At 32.7% G+C, this 13,087-nt stretch overlaps 2 protein-coding genes across 2 annotated transcripts; one reads left to right on the forward strand and one right to left on the reverse strand.

Moving 5' to 3' along the window:
• Positions 1 to 1,149: 1,149 nt before the first annotated feature.
• Positions 1,150 to 2,480, reverse strand: LOC134692958 (uncharacterized). Its single transcript, XM_063553658.1, has one exon. It carries the CDS (start codon positions 2,461 to 2,463, stop codon positions 1,150 to 1,152), a length of 1,314 nt encoding a protein of 437 aa, XP_063409728.1. The 5' UTR covers positions 2,464 to 2,480.
• An 8,699-nt stretch (positions 2,481 to 11,179) lies between these two features.
• Positions 11,180 to 11,599, forward strand: LOC134693040 (protocatechuate 3,4-dioxygenase beta chain-like). The gene has a single exon (XM_063553778.1). It carries the CDS (start codon positions 11,180 to 11,182, stop codon positions 11,597 to 11,599), a length of 420 nt encoding a protein of 139 aa, XP_063409848.1.
• The last annotated feature ends 1,488 nt before the right edge of the window (positions 11,600 to 13,087 follow it).

Here is a 13,087-nt window from a genome sequence, read left to right on the forward strand (position 1 = left end):
ATTATTTATAAAATGACTTTAAGTTAAAAAGATTTCATATCAAAGTAAGACCTTTTTAAACCAGTGCCTTATATTACAGTAGATGATTACTCATTTTAATTTCATTACACAGGCATTAAGTACTGAAGTTGAATGGTAAGCATTATTTCTATATCACTGCACTCACTTCATGCTAACAACAACCACTGAAGCAATTTGCTAAGATCTCTTAACACTTGATCAGTGCGTGGCCGATGAATTTGGGGAGTTTGATACCACAAATTTTGTAGAACTTTTTAATTCTTACTGAGTGCACCAATGGCAGAGTGGTTTAAGTAGTCCAACTATTGTATCATTAGCCAATCAACACTGAGGTTGTGAGTTAGAATCCCGTACAGTTCAGATACACTCCAATTTTAATTGACTAGGATTGTCAGTTTTCCTACCGAAGTTCGGGGGGTCTCTCCGAGCACTCCGGCTTCCTCAACCAATAAAACTGACAGCCACGAAATAGCACTAGTGTTGAAATGGCGTAAAACATAAAAAAAAATAATTAATTGGATATTGTCATTCTATTTCGTGAGCACGTTACAATCAACGTTGACTAATCACTAACACGATGATGAGATCTTTGAATATTATCTCTATTGGTATTAGCATCGATTTTGAGCTGAATGAATTAAAATATAAATAGATGTATTTTGCTATACAGTTATGAACACTGATTGATAACTTAAAAAAAAATAATTGATTAATTTCTTAGTCAGCAAGCTAATTTTCAGAAAACATGTTTTTATAAGGATGTTCCAATGTAGCCTTCAATTCAGTGGTTGAATTGTTTGATAGCTTGACATCTCGGGACCCTTTGATAGCTTACTATTTGGTATTGAGATTTAACTTGGATTCACGCCATGTGGTATCTGATGGATAGTTGTGTCATTGACATTCATACCACATCTTCACTATTTGTATACTAAGCATTGGGTTTTTTAAATTATTTTGTATGAAACAATTGTATGCAAAGTGAAATTATTAAGTAAGGGAACAAACAGTAATGTGGAAATTACATTTTTAATGATTCAAAATTAATAGAAAATGGAAGTAAGATACGATCAAACATACACATATACACACAAATAAACAATTTCATACAAAAGTTAAATTTGCATTTCAAACACTCGGTAATCTTGCCGTCCCCTTTTCAACTAGTCTGTTAATTTGTTCCAACGTAATTCCAGATTCTTTTGTTGAAAGTTTGTCACTAGCACTTGAACTCGGAATCATAGCTCCAGGTGACATGCTTCTCGATGGGCCTCCACCGCCGACTCTTCCACGCATGCCTCCACCCATGCCTACACGCATGTCTCCACCCATGCCTACACGCATGTCTCCACCCATGCCTACACGCATGTCTCCACCCATGCCTCCGACTCCTAAAAATGGTGTCGAAGTGGTCCCTTTTTTGAATACTTTTCTTACTTCTGCCATTGATTTTTTCGATGCTAATAATTTAGCATCAACTGAAGGCACTTCTAAAGTTCTGTTGTTCCTGACTAATTGTTTAGATTTAGCACCTGATTTCTGTAGTCTCTGAAATACAGTTTGTGCAATTTGCTGTTTATTTAAGGAGTCACCTGCTGCAGAAGCTAGTTTAATTTCTCGTTGCACGTCTGCTTGAAACTGACGTAAAGACAATTCTTCCTGAGCTCCCCCAGTTATAGCATTAACTAAAAGACGAGGTACTGATAATGGGACATATTGACCTCCTGTAATATAAGCTAAAGCCATGAAAAAATCCTTGTATGGAACAATTGGTGGCTCCACGCCAATAACATATAAAGTTACACCTTTCTGGGCAAAGTCACGAGCTATTTGCATAGGATCATGACCATTTGGAGATCCCTGTGGAAATGAACTATCTTCGGACGGCACAAGTCCATGGGGAGGTGCATCGGATATCATAACACTTATTTTAGTTGCATCCTGTCGCCATGACAATTTTGTTGCTTGATACATAGCTTCTGCAACGGCTTCCGGTGTATCACCTCCTCCATTTGCGCTTGCAGAATTTAACCAGGATTTCATAGTGGATATCGAAGACGTAAAGTCATTCTTTCGGGTGACAAAAGTTCTATCTTGTGGTGAATGGTCTCTATACTCTATCAATGCTAATCGTACATCACTGCCAGATGTAGCAACTATTTTGTCTACAATTCCTCTGATGTTCTGCTTTGCACTATCTATATACGAACCCATACTGCCTGTTGTGTCCATTATAAATGCCATGTCTAATTTTCCATTTAGCGATGGGGGTCGTTTTATTATGTCAGCAATAGACTCTTGTTGTCCTTCTGGCCTTGTAGGCGTTTTTGATAGTTTAACATACTTTCCTTTCAAAGATTTTGGTGTTCTAGTGCTGATTTCACTGATTAACAACACACATAGAAGCCAAAATGATAAACACGATCGTGTTGCCTTTAACATATTTTCATACACTTTTAATTCACATGTAATAAATAACTGATGTTGTATAAAGCTCGCCACACATTTTTATATTTTCGATTAGACGTGACATGATTACAAACTTACGTATTATTTTTTTCCAGAAACCCCCCATGTTAATTTACAACAAAAAATCATAAACATCTTAAAACTATAAAACTTGGAATAAATTCATCACAAGTTGACACAATAACAATGTACAGGTAAACTTTTTTGGTTTTAAAAAGAAACCAGGATTTACGATAAGGATGTGTGTAAAATAGGATGAAGAATAAAACCTTCGTTAATCTTGTTTAATTGACGTATTTTGACTGTTTCATAAAAAGTGTTTATCCATTAGATCTACCCCTTTCTTTTATTGACCCCTCCATAAATATTGTTTTGTATGCAAGAAGTAAAGAGTCAAATTCAAAATATACAAACATTAAAACGACAAATTAATGCCCACCAAATTGAATAAAGTTCTCGATTCAAAACCATATATCTTTAATTTGTTCAATAGGAAACAAAGAACAACGACGGAATCGGTATAAGAGCTGCTTTGATTAGAAATAGTTGTATGATAGATAATGGGAATTGAGGGAGAATTTAGTTGCTGCTCTTTGCTCTTGCATGATCAGAGTTTTCTGTGAGGCAAAATGATTTTAAAAATGACTTTCAAGTCAATCAACACACCTCTTTATAGTATGTGTATTATTCATAAGATATCAGGAATTACAAAAAAAAATGGACATACAATAGACCAAACAAACCATCAACACCCCACTCCCCACACACATGTCACACATATTTTTCGGGGGAAAAAAAGCAAGCATTGGTATCTTCGACGTTCACATACAGATACAGATACAAACAAAGACAAACATAAACAAAGAACAGAACGTATGGAATTCAAAATTTAGATGTTATAGGACGATAAGAAAAATAACAGTTATCGAAAAAGTAAGTGAAAAGGAAAAAAAATAACTGTGAATTATACTCGTTTTATGTTTACCGTCGTTAGTATCTTAAATGTCTAATGGTAAAAACAAAAACAAAAGCAAAAAATCATAGTCCACACTTGCTTCTCATACAAATAAACTCATCATAGATACCAGGATTATAATTTTATATTTACGCCAGTGCTAGCAGAAAGAAAAAATTATTTTAATATGACATGAGGAATATAGGCGAGTGACATTTTCAGAAAAGACGCTTAGTTAGTGACTTTAATGCACCGATCTAACACACAGCTGAACTTTTTATATGTTATAGTATAATATCTGAATTGTCGGTCGTAAAAAAACTCGTACAGTGCAATTTTTGTAAAAATTGAATTAAAATCGAGAAATAATTCCAAATTGAAAAATGACCAACAGTGTTGAAGCGTGAAAAATTAACATGTAGCTTTATTTTCTGTTGTCACAATGCAAAATTCATGTGTGTTTAACATGTCAATGTATAAAAAAATACTTTTCAAAAATAAAAGAAGTAATTTACCAAAAAAATGGTGCCAATTTTCATATTTTTTTTCATTTCTTAGATATTTTCGACTTGAAACCCAAATTAATGATGTTCGTATTATTCAAAAATTCATTACTTGTTTAATACATATCGTTATCACTGTATTATTCTGGATTTTATACACTTTTCTCTAATTCTATGGAAATTTATCCCTTTCCGAACCCATTGTATAAAAAAATTTAATCAACGTGTGGTTGCTAGTGATCTCAAAAGATCATTGGATGATTTCAAAGGTCATGACCTTTTTAGCTAACTGAATGAATCAAAATATGATAACAGGTGTTAAGGAAATTGACAACTTCGTGCAATGTGAAAGGCACTCGAAGGGGATTTTTGGTTAACAAAAAAAGAAAATGTCTTATTAATCATTAGAGAAACAGATTCTTACATAGTTACTCGTGGATTATCGGATTTATCCAATCTCGATAGTTAAATTATAAATTTTAAAGTCCTCGCCGAGGCGACTCGGACTTTAAAATTGATAATTTAACTATCTCGATTGGATAAATCCGATAATCCACTGGTATCAATGTAAGAATCTATATTTACACACTCCCCCTTTTCAATCAAATTTCCGAAATCGCTTTCTCAGTTAATTTCCCTCAAGTTAACGGACATAAACGCTTCGAAAAAGAGTATAATATAAATAACCATGAAGGCAAATTTTTTGGTACGAATATTACACAAAGTATAAAATAAAAAAATCAAAGGACCATAGAATCTGAGATGTCACCGTTAATTGTTTTCTTGGTAGAAACACAATATCTTATTATTCTTAGTCAATTTGCACTTACAAAAGGCAGAGATTATGAATAACTATTGAAAAATACTTCTTTCTCATTTGGATCAATGCACATTTTAGTTTTGCAACTAACAGTACGCAAAAATGTGTCAAATCTGATATTTTTCCCATGAACTTGAACGTGAGATATATCCACCTTTTAAATTTCCTACCGTTTTAACCATCGCATACGGTAGACTTATTGATGGTGCAAATTTGGTCAGTATTTAAGAGGAAGCATACTAGTGTATGTGCTAGGGCCACGTCAAGAGCCTGTATTTTGACATGCTTTAAATACTTTAATATATGGGGATATCTATTCCTTCAGTTGACAAATTTTGAATTCTTCCTAGATATTTGAAATACAATAAATGTTCTACCTCAGGCGTATATATTACCTAAGCCGTATTTTAAATAGGATTACGTGTTTTTAAATATTCTTCGATGTTTTACTTGGTTCGAGCGTCACCGATGAGTCTTATGTAGACGAAACGCATGTCTAACGTAAACAATCGATCATATGCCTGATATCTTTCAAATTGATTTGTTATTCATTAAGGTTGTCGTTGCATGGTTGCTTTTTTTGATTTTTGCTTTTGTTTGTAGTTTTGAGCATGCATCAAGCTTTTGGGTATCTAATTAAAATTGTTTTAGAACCTTAATAGCTTATTACACAGTGTTGGCTTTTGCTTCTTGTTTTAGGCCATACGATAAGCTATATGTGTTTACCTCAAAGCATTTAAGCTCTGGTATACAGAGATCATAGTGTCCTTTTAATCATACTTATCAAAGGTACCGGGCTTATAATATGATATCTTCAGGCTTCTTATTCTAAATACGGATTAACAATTTAAGAGGAGTAATGTCAGAGGGTCAACGATGACCTGACACTTCGTTGTATTCTAGACATGGAAAAACTGTGTGCTGTTTAAGAGTTCTATAACCAGTGAAATTATGGTTGGCGATGCACCATGTGTATTGTGCATGTATAGGTTTTTTTTATTAAATATACGTACCTTTACCAGCAGTTCATGCTATTACAGGTTCTAACAGCTCATCATCTATCTTTGTTCTAAAAGAAAACTCTCTTTTAACGCTTTCAAAATCATCAATAGATAGCGGGTCTATTACAAATTAAACAAAATTCATATTGACACGTAGATCGGTGCTGCAAGAAAACTCTAAAGTGTCCGAAACCAAAAATAAGTATGTATAAGTCTAATCACGACGATTTGAGCAAGCCACAGATCAGACTTCCAATCAAATAGATTGCCATCGTGTCACGTCTACCACCAAGTGCATCATCATTCAAACAACATGTTCTGAAAGCAAGCAAACAAAGACATGGCGTCATAACAAACAAATATGACAGTAGGTTTACCCAAGTATGAGTACGAATGTCAACAAGAGCCCGGTCCTGTTAAGTGGTCTTAAAACGTCATACTTTCTTCAGGATTTGATAAATTTGTTCTTGTGAAGGAAAAATATATGTATTAGGGAACTTGTGTATGTACTGAAATCATTGTAAGCCTCTGTTACACAGCATCATGTTAATAACAGCGAAGTATCAGGAATTGTTCCAATGAAGCAAAAGCTTCACTGGGTCAGTTTTAAAATATGAATTTCGACTGTTTTATATTGTTAAAAATCACAAAATTGAAAATTGCATTATTTGTAATAAATAAGATTTATTTCGTTTCTTTTAAAGAAATAGATTATTCACAGAAACTCCTCCAGAATGACAAAAAAAACAATATATAGGTTTAGCCGAACTAACCCCCCCTCCCGCAAATTCATATTAGTTGATAAATATCTATATATATATCTAAGTTTTGAACACTGGTAAGAAATTAATGCTTGCATTTTTAACTGCAAACCCTTTGACTGCACAAATGTGAGTGAAAATAAATGCAGTCGTCTTAAAAAAAATACTTTAAGAAATTAAAGTGTTTGTAAAGTATATAATCCCAAATGTCAAAATAAAGTTTGTAAATCACCGCATTCTAATTTTGCATCTGGGGTCAGTTTCACAACAAATCTTACGACTAAAGCTGGTCGTAAGTCATGAATAGTTCAGTTTACTTACGATTAATATTGTCTTAAGTTTTTTTGTGAAACCGACTTCGCTATCTGAAGTTTGGTAAACCTTAGTTTTGCAGCTATATATGTCGCGGGCAGGATTCCATGATGATTGGATCAATATCACAGTGACCGTATTTTATGACCATCTCCTATGATATGATTTATATGCATATACTTAGTTTGGAAAACACAGGTTCAACGGTTCAAAAGATATGGACCGGACACAAACCAGACAAGCACGAATCAAACAATGTTTGAAAACTTGACGGCTCAAATGTCAATGTCAATGTCAAAATGAACTGATTTAATATATGAAGAACCACGTGCCATCCCATAATACATTTCTGAACTAAGTGTGTTTAACATCAGTTCTATAGTTCAAAAGCAATGCATTTTCTATTTGAAATCATTGGTTTTGGATGAACTGTATATCTGTATACATGTATAAGTTACTTGATTTAATTCGACACGGGCCGAAAACAAGTGGGGACTGACGGACGGACAGACTTAAAATGTGATTCATATATCCTCTTTAACTTTGCTTGTGGTTGTATTAAACATGTAATATGGTGGTTTCCGATCTTGACACGGTTTGTAGGCTGTTAACAAACAGGAGACTATTGTCACTGTTGATGTGACAAAGACGTCTACGTTTTACTCTCTTTATTGCGTTGTTTTCTCTCCCTTTTTACTCGTCAAACTTACAAAATTTTCATCATTTCTCTTTATTTTGCATGGCACACCATCAATTATAGTAAATATTTACACATTTAAGGTCAAATATTTTTTATTATACGTCGTTTTTTTTTTTTAGAAAGTACCGTTTTACCTATAGCAGAGTAAAAACGTCAAAATGACGTCAGTTATCGCCAAACCATGAACGATATGCAACTAAGAATCAGAGAGACGTTATCATAGTATCGTGTAAAGTAAAATTTAAATTAACTATATTACCAGCTGCTTCAAATAAGTCAATAATACTACAAAAGTGTTATTCTTTCAATTTTTAATGAATGACCTTTGACCCCAATTAAAAAAAAAATGCATCATATTTCACTTTTACGACCGGGAAATGGAATCTACACATGTTTTCCTTTCCAATGATATATAATATAGCTGTGTTTTAGGTAGGTGCATTAAAAAAATTGTTTAGGTCTGAATGTCACTCGCCTAATAGAAGCGTACAAGTGTACAAAACTAGTGGCTCTAAAAGCCTTATTCGCTCACCTGAATTTACAACAAAGCAACTTTTTGGTAAAATCATCATGAAAGGGCAATAAGTTTATAAAGAGTTAACTGATAGTTTTAGCCATGTTGACATATTTGTAAATTTTAACTTGCAGAATTATGTTTGTGATATAATGTTTTTATCCATCTATTTCTGTATTCAAAATAAATGGCAAAAATGCAAAAATATAGCACAAATCTTCATTTAAGGGCATTAACTTCCAGAGGAGTCAACTGTGATTTGAGTCAAGTTTAATTGTTTGTAGATTTGGTCTTGTTTATCATTTTATTAAAAAAAATATGTCTTATAGTTTTCAAAATAATAGACGAAAATTTAAAAAAAATCACATCCTATTGGGGCTACTATGAGATAACGTCTGATAGTTTTGACGTAAATAGACATCAGGTAGATCTTAACATTTCATCATGTTTTACCCTGTCAGATTTTCTCTATTCTTTTTTTCAAGACAATAGACAAAACTTGCATATGTTCCCCTATTTTTATGTTTAGTAATGTCGGCCATCTTGGTTGTTAGGCGGAGTCGTCGGACACACACACACACAATCGTTTTTCTTGCCGAGACAACGTTTTAAGTGAGAGTGACATTTACTCGATTCATTCATACAGAATCGATGGAATCGTTCTTACAAAAGAATGGAATAAATGTAACTTTTCATTCTTGTTTCAACTAAACATGAAATAATTAATAGACAGAAATGAGTTTTAAAAGTGACCAAAACATAAAGGAGTAGGTCCGGTAAGGACGGATTTTGGCCTCAAATTTCATGTTCATCTGACGAAAGATTTTGACCACTTTTTAAACACTTAAGTGTCTATTTCATTTGAATCAAGTACTTTATGTGGAAGATTTTAACTGATTTAGTCATTAAAAACGATCCGATTCAAGCTCAAATATGACAAATCTACCAAATACGCCGAAAAATGTCACTTTTCAGATGGTTTTTGTCAAAAATGAAAGTGGCCGCATCCGTGTTCATCCTTAACCTTTATATATGTTATGTATTATCATTAAATACAACTTACATTTCAATATTAAGGATGAACACGAATGCGGCCACTTCCGTTTTACACAAAAATCGTCTAAAATTTAACTAAAATGATAGAAGATTTCAGTAATTTAGCATGACTTTATCAAGTTTATGGTGCTAGTACCCGATATATGTGCATTGTATTGTCAAAAACAGCCCATATTTATGTAGCAGAAGCATTCTTCTGTCCAATAAATAACTAAAAATTTACAATTTAACAATTTTGTAAAACTGCATTATTTTGGGGCCAAAAAGGGGTCTTACTGGACCTTCTCCTTTCTAAAATTACACATATTTTATACGTTCTAGAACACTTTTCTCCTAGAATGATGTTAAGTGCAGCATTTTACGTTTCTTTTGTACCGAAAAAAAGTTATTTGACTCAGCATATGTAAATAATAATGATATTCTTTCTTTCAAATTTTATTTTATTGTACGTAATTACTACATGTTCGCCTTTATTCACAATGACAGAAGCCTCTAAATGAAGTGTGCCTCATATGAATGAAGGTATAACGCCAAGAAGAGGAGCACATTTGGTCCCAATATTGAAAATCACGTTCTTCCGACTTAACAAATAATTGTATTTAGTCAATAAAAAAATAACGGCAGCTTTTATACAGCTTTAAAGGGGTTCACGATACAGTAGCAATTGCAGATAATAACGTTTCCAAGTTATAAACGTTATTTTCGTAGGCATCCAAAATTTGTTAAAAATTCACAAGCTAAATAAATCATTTTTCTGAATTTGATAGTGCTTTCAAATCAAAAAGCAAAAATATTTTATATTTACTAAATTCTACTGCTCAGAAGGGGTAAAAAATCCAGACAGAATGAAGACAATATATGTTTCCATCATCAATAAGTTTCAATTTACGTGTACTCAAAAATAGGTGCAAGACGACATTGCATTAATAATAATTGAGTGTGCACTGCTTCAAAAAAGGTATAAAATTGTCCCCCCCCCCCCCCCCCCCCCCAAAAAAAAAAAAAATCAAAAAAAAATCAGCGGTAGACTTTTAACTGTGTGCATTTGCAGTGGTATTAAAATTGTCTGCTGCTTATTGTTACAATGGTAAATAATAAATAAAATCCATTTATAGTAGTATTTCAACTTTTGCTATATAGAATACCTTCATTTCTCTAACAAGGTAATTTTAAAAAAGTGTTTTGAATCTTTTCCCCGAAATGATATCCTTTTGCATTACAAATGCCTACAACGAAATTAAAAAAAATAATATTATTTTGCTAATTCATTATTCAATTCGTTGATCGAAACAAATGATAACGGAAAAACTATAAACATGATAAAAATATGCTTATTTGATTCACATCTTCGTTATACACTTTCTAAAAAAAATTCACAGTTGGAAATAATCAGCTGATGCCTTTATGTGCACAAAGGATGTTACCCCATGACACAATCGAACCAATTATCACATTGACAAATATATCTCAGCAATTCTTTGTCTTTTGACAAGGTTTGTTGTTCTGTGTTCTGATAAGGAATAGATTGGTTTGTACGTTTCTACGAGTATTTCACGCCACTGAACAAAGTTAGAATAACGTCAATAGTTCTGTCAAACAAAGCCATGTAATTACATCTTAAGCTATCTCATGCATAAATATGTCCGTTGCCATAGAATAGAGAATCTTTCATAACAGATTGCTTCATGATTATTTTCGCATGAAATCTACCATATTTAAAAAAAAAAGTCAGAAGAGGAATTCAGTTGGGGTTATTGGAAAACATCTCTTGGTTAACACGAGTGAGTATAATGTTTGCATCTTAAAGAGTCTTTATTTGCTAACAACATGTTCCACAAGCTTTTACTTTACATCTTTATTTCTGCAACACTTTCTAATGGATTAATTTTCAAAGGAAAAAAGTGTCATCCAACAAGTCATGATGTATACGGACCATATTATATTCCAAACCCGCCACCACTCTTACAGTTGTGTACCGGTGACAACAAAATAAAAGAATCGGAAACTTTGCTAGTGCATGGTAAAATATTTGAAAGCGACTGTGAAACTCCGATGCCGTTTATTAGAATGGAAATATGGCAAGCAGATCACGATGGAAATTATCAAATATCAACGGACTGTAGGGGGTTCTTAAACACTGATCAACACGGATATTATGAATTTACTACTCTACACCCTGGAAAGTATAAAACAGACCCGGAGAGTTATCTTTTCCGACCGGCTCATCTACATTTTAAGATATTCGGACAGCATAATCACAAGGACCTTGTTACACAAATGTACTTTTATGGAGATAGTAACCTTGGATGGAATGATTCTTGTCATGTATGTGCATCAGACCGAAAAGATTTGATTGTCAAAACTGTTCTCTTTTGTGATGAAGACGACTTGGAAGAATGTACTGAAATTGCGGAATTTAATATTGTTTTAGAGAAGGGCAAAGGAACGTCAGTAACTTTTGCTGATTACGATTACGAATATAGATAAGTGCATGTAAATAGATGTGAAATTTCTAATTTCTTAATTACTAGCTATATATATATTTTATGGTAATTTCATGAATGCTTTGTATAGGTTTGAGTTTACGTCACATGTATGCATGTATGAAAGTAAAACATTCTGAAGAATATGTAAAAATGAAATCTAAGAAGAAGAAAAAATATTATCACATGTAAAACTGTACCTCAACCTTTTTTATTAGCACATTCTAGAGAATGGATAATCGATAAAAAAAATTACGAACAGTGTAATTTCAAATCATAATTAAAATGAATCATTATAAAATATTTGTCTGTTGAGTTTTGTCTGTTTGTGAAAATGTACCTTGTTAAAACACGGGGAAAAAATTATTCGGAATACGATAGTAATGCATAAATGTAAAAATAGAAATATTTTCACATTCTGGCATTTGTTTTAGCAAACAAACATTAAAAATATGACATTTTTTTTTTTTAATTAAACACCATTGTACAAGTTTTAAAGTAAGAGAGAGAATTAAAAATTGAATAAATTTTATAACCAAACTGTTAAATTAATTATCATAAACATTTCAGAATTTAGTTTTTTCACTGACTGTCAAACCTGGGTCGCAAATGCAAAGTTCAGACAATATAAGGACTTAGATTAATGGGGAAAAAAAAGGTCGAACAGAAAATATTCCCTTTGAGTTGTTGCAGGAAATAATTCTACATTTCATTTCAGTAAAACAATTCAGTATTTGCAGAATTCCCTCATTTTAAATTTACCTTAAAATTCGGTATTTTTGTTATACCCTTTTCAAATCTGATACATCACATAAACCGTTGGTCGACATGGTAAGCATCTACTGCTATGCTAAACAAGGCATACGAATTCACAATTAGCCAACAAATTAAGATATGTAATAGAGCTTTATTGGTTTATTTATAGATCAGTCGACAACTATGTGATCTGATGATACGAGACATAAGTGAAATTTGTCGCTTTTGTGTTGAGACAAAACACATATATATCAACCTATTCGTGATGCCGACTGTAAAACGTATGTAGTGTCAAACAAACTCTGGAAAAATACAAAATGGACTTTGATTATATGGCAAAAAAAAAAGCTCAAAACCATCAAAAGAATGGATAACAACTGTCATATTCCCGACTTGGTATAGTACTTTTCCTATGTAGAAAACGGTGTGAAAACCCTGATTGTATAGCTAGCTAAACCTCTCACTTGTATGACTTGTAGAAATTTGAAATGCACACGTTTATCATATATTATAGTTTAAAATTATCTATCTGTCGAGTGCAAGATCAATAAATGAAGCTGACCGTCTACTTTATCTAGTATCCTTAATATCAAATTTACTTAAATATATGTAATGCAATCGCTTTTTGAAATGTGGCTTATTGAGTAACTAGACCAATATACCTGAAGGTGAATTTAAAGAACTTGCAAGATGCTTTTTTTTCTTATTCTAAGAATACGGTTTTGAATGAATGCCG

This window comes from Mytilus trossulus, chromosome 1 (assembly GCF_036588685.1).
Source record: "Mytilus trossulus isolate FHL-02 chromosome 1, PNRI_Mtr1.1.1.hap1, whole genome shotgun sequence".
NCBI classification, from domain to species: domain Eukaryota; kingdom Metazoa; phylum Mollusca; class Bivalvia; order Mytilida; family Mytilidae; genus Mytilus; species Mytilus trossulus.

Excerpts from the sequence above, each read along its gene's own strand:
- LOC134692958 (XM_063553658.1), bottom strand. The coding sequence starts at position 2,463 with ATGTTAAAGGCAACACGATCGTGTTTATCATTTTGGCTTCTATGTGTG.
- LOC134693040 (XM_063553778.1), top strand. The coding sequence starts at position 11,180 with ATGGAAATATGGCAAGCAGATCACGATGGAAATTATCAAATATCAACG.